This window comes from Clytia hemisphaerica, unplaced genomic scaffold (assembly GCF_902728285.1).
Source record: "Clytia hemisphaerica strain Z4C2 unplaced genomic scaffold, Clytia hemisphaerica genome assembly, whole genome shotgun sequence".
NCBI classification, from domain to species: Eukaryota; Metazoa; Cnidaria; class Hydrozoa; order Leptothecata; family Clytiidae; genus Clytia; species Clytia hemisphaerica.
The window spans coordinates 2,265-16,499 of record NW_027104338.1 but is presented as its reverse complement, the minus strand read 5'-3'; the positions used below and the strand labels follow the sequence as shown (position 1 = coordinate 16,499).

Sequence of the window (14,235 nt, the reverse complement as noted above, 5' to 3'; positions counted from 1 at the left end):
TATTAAGGCACGATATGTCCTTTGCTCCGAGATCTTTATGTCATAGATAGGCGCGAGTGCCACAAACGATATTACGAGTCAAATCTGAAGACTGTCTGAAGATGCAAATTTCAGGGACGTGTAAAAAATCTTCTTAAAAAAATCAGAGTATGAAATGGCTGATGTAAGATAACATAACTGAAACGTGTCGAGACTCAAAAAATGAAATGGAATAGTTGATAGCACATCATTTCTCCGATTTGGGATGCAAATTTATTAATTTAAAAGGTTTTGATGTGACACAGTCAAGCCTACTTAAACAATATTACTCTAAAATTATCAAGAATGTTACTAAAATTATTAAAAGGTTTAAAATACGTAGTGCTTTTTATCCTTTACGATAGAACGGACAACGCAAGTATTACATCAACATCCAATAACGAATTATGGATACTTCATGAACTGCATTGAATACATTCTTGCAAAAATGATATTTCGACGGTAGCTTTTGCACCGGGTGCAGCGATAAGGTTCTCTCACAGCCAAAGTGACACTCTTAAATACATCTCGGTTCTGATGAGATCATTTCGGTCAGCCAGCTATATACATAAATGATCAATCGGTTCACCGTTTTCGTCTAGAATTCCATTTGGAAGCCTTTAGGGAAGATTACAGACGAAATTTACAGATTTAAGACTTTAAGATTACAGAAAAAAAGGATTTACCTTCACTTTTTATAACTGATACCACAACAAAATTAAAATCAAATTAAAATTCACTTCCTAAAAGCTAAAATATTACAAACAATAAGAAAAGATACGAAAAAGGATACCGATATTAAGGCACGATATGTCCTTTGCTCCGAGATCTTTATGTCATAGATAGGCGCGAGTGCCACAAACGATATTACGAGTCAAATCTGAAGACTGTCTGAAGATGCAAATTTCAGGGACGTGTAAAAAATCTTCTTAAAAAAATCAGAGTATGAAATGGCTGATGTAAGATAACATAACTGAAACGTGTCGAGACTCAAAAAATGAAATGGAATAGTTGATAGCACATCATTTCTCCGATTTGGGATGCAAATTTATTAATTTAAAAGGTTTTGATGTGACACAGTCAAGCCTACTTAAACAATATTACTCTAAAATTATCAAGAATGTTACTAAAATTATTAAAAGGTTTAAAATACGTAGTGCTTTTTATCCTTTACGATAGAACGGACAACGCAAGTATTACATCAACATCCAATAACGAATTATGGATACTTCATGAACTGCATTGAATACATTCTTGCAAAAATGATATTTCGACGGTAGCTTTTGCACCGGGTGCAGCGATAAGGTTCTCTCACAGCCAAAGTGACACTCTTAAATACATCTCGGTTCTGATGAGATCATTTCGGTCAGCCAGCTATATACATAAATGATCAATCGGTTCACCGTTTTCGTCTAGAATTCCATTTGGAAGCCTTTAGGGAAGTCATCCAATACTGAAGAAAAGCTAAGGAAAGAAAAAAGAATTTAGAAAGCTCCAGGTTATTAAATAGATGTAGAGACATTTTTGGAAGCCCTAAAAGCCATTTTTTTAAAAAGGCCTATAAATCATTATAATTGAAATTTTTAGTGGTACCGGGTGCGGCACAAAAAGTTTCTCTTTAAAACTAATTTTCTCGAAATCTAAAAATTCGTTAATTGCACGACAAAACATACGATTCCGAGGTAATCGTCAGTAAATAATCATTAGTAAATCATAGTCTTTTTAGAAAAAGGGAAAGTTTTTGACATTCGAATTGCAATGCAACTTATGTACACAAAGCGAATTTTTGAAGTATGAGGACTAAAAAATGTCTTTGTTTTTTATTATATAGTAAAAAAAAGACTCTGGCACAGGACTTGGGAGAGAAAAGAATAAGGGGACAAAAGTGTCCCCCCCGCCGAAGAGTGCAAAAAGTGGTAATAGTGCAATTAACGATTAATCGCACTCCTCTAAACCAATCAGATTCGAGTAATTTTTCACGGCTGACGATTACCAATGGAATAGGCATGGTTCTTTTAAAAATTTTAGATTTCAAGCAAATCAGTTTCAAAGAGAGAAACTTTCTTGTGGCGCACCCAGTATAATCAGACAAAATGATTTCATTGATAGTGTTTTTGAAAATTAAAGTTAAAAATCAATACAAAAAAAAAAACACAAAAAAACCACAAACAAATCGTACGATATTTTTTGAAAGCTCGTTAAAAAAGGAGACAAACATCAAGTAGATCATCAATCACAAGAGGTACGTATGTGGGAAAATTCATTTAAACATTTCGTCTAGACAAACAAAACAAGCCATATCAATCAGAGTAAATATTATAGTTCTAATCTAATCTCACGAGGGGATTTACTTACTCATTGAAAACTTGAGAATGGGGGAAATACAGAAAGAAATTAAATGACAACTATTACTACTTACTATCCTTGTAGAGCATGTTTGCACACATTTTTCTGATTGGGAAGCATTCCGGTGTGTAATTCCTTAGGGATGAAATTCTTTCGTCGTGTACACAAAGTGACGTTGTCTCGAAACCAGCTCACAATAATAGAAGCTGTGATGCGATCGTTGGTAGGTTTAAGGATTCCCAAGCTGTATACCTCTGCAAGATCAACATCTTTTGCTTTGATCATATTGTACTGAGAGAGAAGATAGTCAATAGTAAGAACTGAGTGTAAATAATACATATTTAAAATAGCATACCGTAGCGAATCTAAAAATAGACATTGATTTTTCAGTTTGACCGAAATTCAATCCCGTCAACCTTTGCGTTAATTACGCTTACACGCAAAGTAACAACTTTCACGACTTTTGAATTAAAACAAAAAGGATTGTGGGATTGAATTTCGGTAAAATGAGAGAAGTAATAATAGTGACGTTTGCACGACGAAGCGCTATTGCTGAAAAAAACAATTTATCCTTGCAACGGGACCTCAAAATTCTAAGATCAAGTAGTTCTTTAAGTTGAGATAGATTAAATGTATAGTAAAAGACTCACAAGATCGTTAGGGTGTTTGGTTAGGACTTCGTCACCACCAAAAAGAAGGACAGGAAGACATTGGCAAAGGGAGTACACATCTGCTGGTTTTCGTACATGCCTTGATTTCAATACCTATAAAATGAAGAAAGAAAGTCTCGAATACCGACCTTACGTCTGGTTTCTTTATTATAGTGAACAATAATGCAGAAATAGATTATAATTTCTTACAACTCGAATTATGGGAATTCTAATTCGAATTAAAGAGAGATTTGGATTATAGAGAGTATTAATCAGGGTTGCCCCTTTGACGGGAGGCGAATTCAAATTAAAGAAAGATTCGATTAATAGAAGTGGGAAATAACGAGAGTCCACTGTAGACAATTGGGTCATCAGAGGATTAGATCAACATTCTCTAGGGAACAGTTTAAAAAATAGAGGAGAAAAATGGATTTCTTTAGATGAGTCGAATGGCAACCGTCACCAAGACAACGCATGCATTTTAGCAAGGATTAAAATGCCTGTTATTTATCATTCTGATTATAAATAGATTTTTAAATGACAAAACACATAAAAAATGACATATCATCATAATAGCTCTTCAGATGCCTTTTTCTTTGGTACTTACAAATTGCACCACTTTCTCAAACAGCATCTGATTTAAAACAAAAGTTTACCTCAGGGTCAACGTAATAACGTGATCCAGATGCTTGTTTAACACTTTCTTCCTTTACACTATCCAAATCACAAATCTTCACTGTTTTGCCATTATCGAAAAGTAAACAGTTTGAGATTTTGATGTCCCCGTGAACATGGTCTTGAGCATGAAAGGATTTGACTCCTTTGGCAATTTGGAAGAAATAGTAGGCTACTGCATCTGCTGGCATTCCGTCTTGGTAGCTTTTAAGATAATCCATCAATGAGATATCTAAAGAAGTGAAAGAAATGCAACTTTTTAATTGATGGGTGATTTTTGGTGACTTCGAAACATGACCAATTATTAATCAATGTAGCAAGAAAAAGCTCCATCTGGGAGGAAATAGACAAAAGCTGGGGTAAAAGACTAATCAAATCTAATTTGCCAAAAAATCATATCATCCATAAAATCATTCTTTAGTCATACATTCAAATACACAAAAACAAAAGTTTAGCAAAATTCGAACCTGCTTTAGGCATGAACATCAACACTTCTTGACTCGAAGTGGTAATGAGGTCAGGAACCAATATATGAGGAGAATTACTAAATTTCTTCAAGATGGGAACTGATGTTGCCAAAATTCTTGAAACCTAAAAAGATAACATAAAGGTTTAAACCGAGAGAGCAAAAATAGAACAATGAAGTTCGAACTTGAATTTGAAATATGGTCATGAAGTAGAACACTGAATAACAAATACAAGCTTCACAGGAATGAAAACAATATAATAATAAAAAAGTATGTTTATGTATACGTTTTGGTCTTGGATGCCCATTCTCTTGACAGCTGTAGAAAATTGTCTGCCTGATGCTTCCTGAACTAAACAGTGAGAGACACTACCAAAAGTTCCTTTGTCGATGTGAACAGAAATCAAGGTCTTCAGACTGTTGCCATTCAAAAGATCTTTAACAGCATAGACTGGGATGTTTGAATGGATGACCATATAGTGTTTTTTAGATTCATCACATGGTTGTTTGAAAACTTCATTCAACGATTCACTTAAAATAGAAATAGTGACGATTTATCTTACAGATATACAAAGTAGAAGTAGGCTTTTTAAAGGAAAAGATTATTCAATGTACCTGATCTGCTACTTACATACTTTTTAGCACAGCAAATATGCAAAATGATACTGAAACGAATACAGAAATGAATTGACTTACTCCCAATCTTTGCATAAGGGCATCTTGCATTGGTCTCTATTGGTGCAGTTTTGTGCATGCCAAACAAGCAATTTATAAGTATTGTTGATATTTTCACGAGGTGCATTTCCCTCTTCACCTGACACAAACTTTTGACTTATGTTGTAATCAACAGCTTTGATGAACTCACGAGGATCCTTACATTGTACCAAAGAACAGTTATAGTTGTCCAGCTTAGGACAATGGTATGCATGGTAAATATGTGAGAGATTTGCAAACTGAAAAATATAAAAAGAAGAATTATTAAGAAATGACTTATTTTTGTAATTTCAAGTCATTCAATTCATTTCGAGATTAATTTGAAATTTAGCTCATGAAAATCATAATTATACATTATACTTATGTTACAACTGTTATAAATGTGATTCATGAAAAGCTGTAATGAACATCTTTCAATGATCAATTATCAAAGATATACAGTTACCTCTGTATCAGTCAACTTCTTGTGATTGTGATGATCTATACAAAAATTAACTTTCTCTGTATGAGGACTTTCCACAGTGAGCTGTTGAAATTTGTCATCGTAATTTTCATTGGTGATAATAATATCAGGAGATGGTGGGTAAGATGTTTCTTGTGGAACTTTGTTAGAACTTTCTTGCCCAAGAACAAGACCTTCAGCCTCTTGATAATTATTTTCTGATGGTATTGCATACGCGGTCGTGTCATTGCTTCCATTACCTTTAAGAAATGCAAATGAAAATGAAATTTTTTTTGAAAAAAGAGTTTTTATACACAATAATTTGTGTTGTATTTGGTAGTAGATGTAGGCAGAAGCTTCGAATCTCTCTGAAAGGAAACAACTATTGATCAAAATACTAGCAGCCCTCGAATTTCAGGTCGGCATTCGGCAGTGCCGACCTAAAAGCCGACCAAAGAGTGCGTATGGTCGGCAGTTCATTGCCGACCATATTCATTGATTCTCTCGGCAGCCGACCATAAGTTATCTTTTTAGGTCAGCAAAGCCGACCTGTAACTGTAAAATGAAAGTCTCTAATAAGAACCATATCGCACTCAAATAAAAAACAAACATTGCCGTAGCCTTTAAACAACTTTGCCGACCTAAAATATAGCTCAGATCGGCATTGCCGACCTAAAAACAAGCTTAGGTCGGCAAAATTTTGCCGGCCTTCGGCCGGATTTGGACGGCACTTACGTGCCGACTTACTTTTACTTGAATTTCGAGGGCTGTACTAGTCGACACTCACAAGTCAAAAAGTAACATTAATAGAATTTTAAAGCTTTTAATATGTAAAATTATGATAGGACAGGATAGGAAAGATAGGAAAGATATAAAAAAAATTTTTCTCAAAATCACGCACTTTCAACTACAACTGTCTGATAATTTTGTTTTATCTTTTTCTCATCAATCTCATAGCACGAATAGCTGTCGGATTCTGTTGGTTGCTTGGTTGCTTGTCGATAAGATGATGGTTTTCTTTTAAGAGACTTTGGATTGTAGTCTCTTCTTGCCTCCTCATAAGAATCTGATTCAGCTTCCACATTATCATTTTGATATGGTTGAAGGCGGGCGATGCTACAAAATGATAAAAATGTGAGATAGATTTATTAAAAAAGGTTGTAGAAGCATCAATAACTTTTCCAAAACATAAGAACAAACTGACAGATTGAGTTTATATCATTGCTCAACTGATTGATTTAAATTCTACTTTTTCTATTCTATTTGGTTGAGTTGCAGGAGGCTTTGAGGCCTATTTTCGCAACTATAGACGCTTTCAATTAGCGCCCCGTCAGCACCTTGGATTGACTACCCAATTCCCCTCACATGGCATGGGTTGACCTGGGCGAAGGTTCATTCACTTGCCAAGTGAACCACTGCGAGTGGGAATCGAACCTCAGTCGCCTGTGCAGCAACCAAGGTCAATGACCACTATACCACAGCGCCTACTACCGTGAGTGGTCCTAAATCCGACAGCCCTGCCTAATTCCGACCCCCCAAATAACTGTTATGAAAAAAATTCTATGTTTACAAACATTCCCTCTCCAAGTTGAACGATAAACTATTGCAAGAGATCTCGAAACAAAACATCTAACAGATGCCTATAATGTCAAGATGCCAATTAATGTAATTTAAAAAGTGTGAATTGTAAAAAAATAATTACTTTTTATGATGCTGTTACTGCTGTTGTACATATTGCAATAAAAAATTATGTTTTGTATAAGAAGCAATTATTGTTATTTCTATTTGGTTCAATTGGTTCAATGTATATCAAATCTCTAAGTTTAATTGACACTTTGGTATCTTCGTTGCGTCACAGCGAAAGGCTTGTTTTTATTTTAGTTTGTATCTTTGAAAGACCCCATCGGATTTAGACAGGGCTGTCGGATTTAGGACCACTCACGGTATCTATGAGGATGTTTCATCAGAAAAATGTAAGTAGAAATTGACAGTAAAATCATGAGAAACACTGGCTTACAGGAGTTGGTATCGCTCTGGGAAGTGATTTTTCAACAGCTGAAGAGTATCCCAATAGTTCAAGGGGGTTTCCATAGTGTTATGTGAAACATTCATTTAATCCAGTTTATGTATACTTTTTTGCTAAAATGCAAGTGATAATATCATTATTGTATCACATGATAATGACAAAGACACACACACAACAAAAGGCTCATTTCATTCCACCGAGTTGAATGTCATTTATACAAAAATCTGCAAAAATAAATATTTTTCTGCATTTGATAATTAGCCAGCCTGGGCAGATTCTCTTACCAAGCAATGGCCTTTAGTGTGCATACATGAAGGCACAGAGAAATCAGATTCTACTCGGGCATAACTTACCAACATACCAATACTGTTTTCTAAATGTATTTTTGGTATTAGTACCCCCAGAAAAAAATCTTTGTTTTTTTAATTAAAACTGTATGGAAAAGCTTTGAAGTACATGATATGGATATGTTTTTATCGACCCAAAATGTTGAAAAAAGTTGAAAATGGTTACCAAGATTTAGCTCATGTAGTTAGTCACACTAGCGTCCTGCCAAAATGCCTATCAAAGATTAATACTGCAAAAGTGCTATATTGTTTACTTAACGGACAAGCAAAAACTACCCCACAAAAAATCTAAAAGGATTTATGAAAAATTAAACTGGCGCTTTTTACAGTAATGAAATTTTAACATTTTCATAAACTCTGAGAAATTACCCAAACTTTGAGCAATATAATTATACAGAAAGCCTTCAAGAATTCATGAAAATAATTAACAGCTTTCATCCCTCCATCAAATTTACCTTTGAATACTCTCCGACTTCTGTCAATTTTTTAGATGTCCAAGTCATTAGGGTTAATGATAAGTTAGTGACGGACCTGTATGTCAAACCTACTGATACCCATCAGTATTTGGATGCATCCTCGTGCGGCGCATTTCATTCAAAAAAGGCTATCCCATATAGCCAAGCTTTGCGTTTAAATCGCATCTGTTCTGAACAATCTTTTTTTGACCTTAGATGCAACCAGCTAGCATTGTGGCTAAAAAAGCGAGGATACAGTGATAAACTGGTTCGTCAAGAGATCCTTAGGGCCAGAGAACCGAAGCGAGATGATTTGCTCTTTAGAGAGCAAAACAATAAAAAAACTCGTGGACGTAAGCCGGTGTTCAATATAACTTATCATCCTGCCTTTGCCAAAATCAAAAATGTCTTGCAGGACATTCAGGTACTCCTCTCAGCGGCGAATGAAGAACATTGCAAGGTGTTTTCTGATGTGCCTATTGTTGGCTTTAAGGCATGTGTACACCTTTTTTCCGATTTTTTGTCAAAAAATTTTTCTTCAGTCAAAGTGGAGGAAAAGTTACTGGATTTCATTTTGGTAAAATCGCGATCTTAAAATCTTTTTTTGATCCAGAGTTATAACCATTTAAATTTTAAAACAAAGTTAGTCTTATGATGGATTATTTACTCAAATAATTGTCTCTTTCGGAAACAACAAAGAGAAAAGAGAGAATTCAGCTGATGTTTATTCCCACATCTATTGAATAGTAACATTTTTGACACATTTCTCTGATTACTTAATTAAACAGTAATTATCTCGTCAAAAATTTCAAATTGATGTAGAAAAAAATACTACTATACTACTACTATACCATACTACTTTTAACGAGGTTAAAGTCACCCATAGCATTTAGCTATGAACTTAATTTTTTTTTTATATTTCCGGCAAAGAATTGAACTAAAAAAATGTCTTAGGATTTTTTTTCTAATCGAGTTAAAGCTTCACAATTTCAGGTCAGGGCCGGCGAATCGGTTTTAAAAGTGAGGGGGCTAAATGATATAGTGACTAAGGAGGCCCCACCATGGTTGGGGCGGACGGGCTGGAAAATTTTTGAAATTATGGTACTCTACATTAGCTTAGAATCGACCTAAATTTAATTTTTATGAAGTTATTGGAATGAAAAAATCAAAGAAGTTAGGTGTCTTTTTATACTGATAATCGCCAAAGAATATACTACTATATAATAACAAAATGAAACCTATAAGTAAATAAAGCGGACTTTTACATGTTCAAAATTAGATTTAAAGTATGCTTTTAACAGGCAGTAAGCATACAGTAATCAAAGATTAAAATTGTCCAAAGTAATTAAAGCGATTCACTCGAGTCGACACAAACTCTCTACCAACTTCATCAAGTTTATCCGTTAGATTTTTATGGATGTGGAGCAAAGAAAGATTGTTGTTTTTGAGAAACGTCACCACGTTTCTTCTTTTTCTTTTTTTTTCTCTCACCCTCTCTTTCTCTCTCTCTTTTTTTTTTTTTTGCAAAAAAGTGGGGGGGCTATAGCCCCCCTAGCCCCCCCGGTTTCGCCGGCCCTGCAGGTTAAGTGGAAAAAAATCGAGAAATGAATGATTTTTTTCCAAATTTTAACAATTTTTAAGTTTTCTCGAGTTAAACTCGATCCAAAAAAAAATCCTAATACATTTTTTTGGTTCAATCTATTGGGAACATAGTATCGAAATTATTTTTTCAAATTTCAAAAGCTACTTTAACTTCTTTGAAGTAGGTATAGGTAAGGTTAAAATTCTTAAGATTTTAATTATATCCTGCCCAGTTTTTTAAATTCAGCTGAAACTTTTACCATTAGAAAGAGAATAAATATTATTGGCTTTCAGAAAATATATACTTTTGATGTATAAAAATTTGTTGTTCTAAAGATATGATCAATTAAAGAGAATGTGCCAAGGAAGGTGAACACATACCTTAAGAGAGGCAAAAGCCTCAAAGACCTTCTTGTTCGATCTAAACTCTCAAAACCGAAGAAGGCAGACGGCCAATCTGAGGCATGTCAAAAAACACGCTGCTTGATATGTCCTTCTATTTCTAAAACAAAATCTTTTAGGAGCTCGATAACATCTGAGGAGTATGAAATTAGGTCTCACCTGATCTGCGATTCCGAGAATGTTATCTACCTCGTGACATGTAAATCATGTCAAAAACAATACGTAGGTAGTACTGTAAAATTTAGAAACAGGTTTAATAACTACAAAGCCTGTTATCGGAAATGCAGTGCAGGTGAGACAGCCCCGCAAATGTCATTTCACTCTCATTCTTGTCAGGAGGGTCATAATGGTATGGAGGACTGGGAATTTACACTGATAGATCAGTCCCAGAATGAGCAGAGTCTTCGGGAACGCGAAGATTTCTGGATAAATAAACTCCAGACATTTGATCCTCAGGGCTTGAATGAGAGGGAAGTGACAATTGATTACGGCTAGGTTGACTCTTTTTTGTTTATTCTCTTTTGTTCAATTTATAAAACTGATTTGATTTTTAACAGATTTTTAACGCACATCATTTTCTATTATTTATTCTCTGGAGTGTAATTTATTTCTTTTAACCTTAATTGTACATTACAAACGTCATTTTAATAATTTTCTTACTTTTTATTACTTAATCACTTTTTAAATTGTCAATAGGCCTTTTATGTTTTCCCTGGTGTATATAGCGATATGTTTAAAAACCTTGTCAAAGAAATTCATTTTTATGTTGAGAAAGGCCTTTTGGCCGAAATATTCATGCAAAAAAGAGGTGTTGTTTTTTATCAGTTATTATGTATACACTCTTCATAGACGAAGAAAATTGGTTTTATTTTGACAAGATAGTTATACAGTATAGATGCGAAATTACTTTTACTTTAGTGTTTAATCAAATTGAAGCCAGTATCGGGAATTGAATGTCAAAATTTGGTTGGTTGATTTTGGCTGCTGCACGATTAGCAATTGGTCATTTTGTTTCGTTTTGAGTTTTCAAGTTTTAAAATAATTATCTTGGGATCTTGAACTTGATTCAGGTAACTCTTATCCTTATTGTTGCAATTTGTATGATGTTTTTTTCTGAAAGCTTGATTTACTACAAATAGTCACACTAGTGCCCTGCCCAAATGTGATGTCATGCATTAAATTTGATGTTACATGTCTAGCAGCGCCATCGAGAAACGTATGAATTCCCGCCATTATGAAATTTACGATCTCGCATAAATTTTTATTGTCCAACCACGCTCTTTTATTCACCCGCTATTCTGTCGCAAAGCAACTCACCAAAAATACTCATGCAGCAAATATGAGATTCTAAAATGGTAGAGTAGGGCAGCGAGCAGAGCCATGGTTTCATCCATGATTTTGAGTCCCCCCTTAAAACACAAATCATCCCTTATCAATTTATCCCCCCTTAAAAGCTTAAAGATGGTTTTGAGGTGCCCCTTAAGTTTTACTCCCCCCTTAAATTTGCAAGACTCTTACGTATACATGCCCTTAATTTTTGGGGTGTAGAGACAAGCGAGAAATTAGTCCATAAACACAATAACAACCACTTTTTAGCCCACAGCATTGACATTCTTGTGGCTGCTGTGTAGTACAAAATTTCATAAAATAAGAAAGTTGATGAGCTTTCCAAAAATGTGGCCCTCTTTGAAGTTGAGTGATTCAGTCTTGAAATATAAGATGTCAAAGTGAGGGCAGGTTTTGTGGCTGTATGTCACTGTGGCTCACTCAACGGGTTGGCTTATATGTGCTGTCCTGCTTTGAAACTTCAATATTTTTTAGCCGTTTTTCTTGAAATTGGTAGTTTTAAAGGTCGGATAAAGATACTTATGGGTTTAATTTGTGGCTGCAGGGTTTTCAATGGGCTTAAAATGTGGCTTCAATCATACTTCAATCACTAATTTATTAATTTACACATTCCAGGTTGGGTTTTGTTTTTAAAACATGAAAATTTGCAAAGCCTAATGCAAAGCAAACACAATCTGACACAATACAGTGTTATTTTAAGAAAGAGTGTACATTTTGTGGCTGCAACTATACCATTTTTTGTAACTATAACCCTCTAAGCTGTTACATATAAGTATTAGTTGGCATATTTAGGGTTGGCTTATGTGCTGTCCTGCTTTAAAACTTCAATATTTTTTAACCGTTTTTCTTGAAATTGGTAGTTTATTAAGGTCTTAAGATACTTATGGGTTTTCAATGGGCTTAAAACCTGGCTTCAATCAAAGCATATATGAAAAAATTTTCAACTTTGAGCCGCAATTCTAGCCCAATGACCCAATAATTTTGGTTCCATTTTTTATATTTTGTGGACAAATTTCAACTTCAACCTACTTTAGAACCAATATTGTGAAGTTTCGTTTGAAAAGAGTTATTTTCAAAAGAGATATTCAAATTTCTTTTTTTTTGCTGTTTTTGAAAACCTCACACAATTTTTGAATGCCATCCGGGGGAAAACCCTAGTTCTGGGTTCCGCTTTTTATTTTTTTGTTTATTGGTTGGTGGTGCATCATCATCAGCTCCATCTTTTGAGGAAGCTCTTTTACTGATATTTCTTTCTTTTGTGAAAAAGTTTTTTATCATTATATACTTTTCTAAACCAGCAAATTTAAAATATTAGTATGATAAACTGCAATAAACAATATACCTGGTATAAAAATCCCTACAGGTATATGTACCGCAAAACCCACACTAAATTTCTGACTTAAATAATTATTTTTTGGGCTGCCTTTATCAAGAAAATTGTTTGATGGTGCGAGGAGTCCCATGAAAAGAGTTCTTCCTGATATTTTTCAATGATATATGTTAGATTGTTTTTATATCATTGCTTTTTAAAATTTTCACTTTTTTTGAATACGTACCTCAAAACCCACATTTATATTATTGACAATATCTTTAAGTCCACTGGGTCAATCAAGGTAAAAATTTGCACCTGTACATCTAGGTAAGTTTGTTGTAGAACTATTCATATGTTGATAAGTTAGTCACAATAGAATTACCTATTACACCACAGAACCCACAATAGATGTACCTCAAAACCCACAAGGGAGTTTTGCAAATTATTTCTCCCCTCGTTATATTTCTACCTGAAACTTTTTGACAATTGATTTTGTATTTCATATAGGTATTTTGTATGTAAAAATTAAGGCTTACATGTTTTCCTAATTGTGTTGAAATGATTTTTGAAACTGCATTGACTATTGTTAGCACTCAAGAAAGTTACAAAACATCCGTACATAGTTATTTATTGCAAATGATGGAAACTTTTTTGCATTGTCTGGATAGGGAATCAAACTGATTTAGGCATTAATTGAAGCAAATGAACTATTATTTACTATGAAAAGAAGACTTTGCAAAGCATTTGAGATTGTTGAAATTACAGTGCAATTACAGTTAAATCTCCACCATGAATATCGAAAAGCTTAAGAACCCCTTTTTGATCCCATGCAAAACATAAATCGTGAGGCTTTTATGACTATCTTGGGAGAGATATGGCCTAAATGGGCAGATAAAGATACATTAGTTTCATGTGCCAAGGGGGTTGGAATAACATCAAGTGGATTGAGCGTAAACTTCATGCAACAAGATAAGTTTGACAGAGCAGTAGCATGTATACAAGAAGAAATCCCTCCATCAACATCTACATCGACTCCAGACTCACTCATCATGTCTCCTTCTGACAAAAGAAAAGCTTCTCGTGATTATTGGAAGGCTAAATTTGACCAGGCTCAGTCCCTGATAAGGGAGATGGCAGAAAGAAGCATCCAACTGGAGGAAATTCCTGACCTTCTGACAATAAAAAAGGTTAAGCCAAATGAAGAAAAAAAAGCAACCACAACTACAAGGGTGACTCAGGTACACGACTCAATGAGGGCTAAAGATGTAGCAACCAAGGTCAAAGAAATCAGGGATGAGAAATTGAAGAAGGAAACTGAAAAAGAAGAAGCAAAGAAGAAGAGAGAGGAGATCAGAGAAACATTCATCAAATGCAAAAACTTAATGTATCTGTTTACAACAAAAAATGCTTGGCTTTGGGATTAAAGCAGTTCCCAGTATGTCTATGTTCTTCGT

At 34.4% G+C, this 14,235-nt stretch overlaps 1 protein-coding gene across 1 annotated transcript; it reads right to left on the bottom strand.

Annotated features, from left to right (window-relative positions):
* Positions 1-676: 676 nt before the first annotated feature.
* LOC136817953 (uncharacterized) lies at positions 677-7,451 on the bottom strand. The gene is made up of 10 exons (XM_067074302.1): positions 7,329-7,451; positions 6,213-6,427; positions 5,315-5,571; positions 4,852-5,108; positions 4,443-4,686; positions 4,157-4,280; positions 3,671-3,921; positions 3,015-3,128; positions 2,438-2,655; positions 677-1,482 (listed from the first exon to the last, which is right to left on the bottom strand). Exons 1-10 carry the CDS (start codon positions 7,421-7,423, stop codon positions 1,431-1,433), a joined length of 1,827 nt encoding a protein of 608 aa, XP_066930403.1. The 5' UTR covers positions 7,424-7,451; the 3' UTR covers positions 677-1,430.
* Between the last annotated feature and the right edge of the window lie 6,784 nt (positions 7,452-14,235).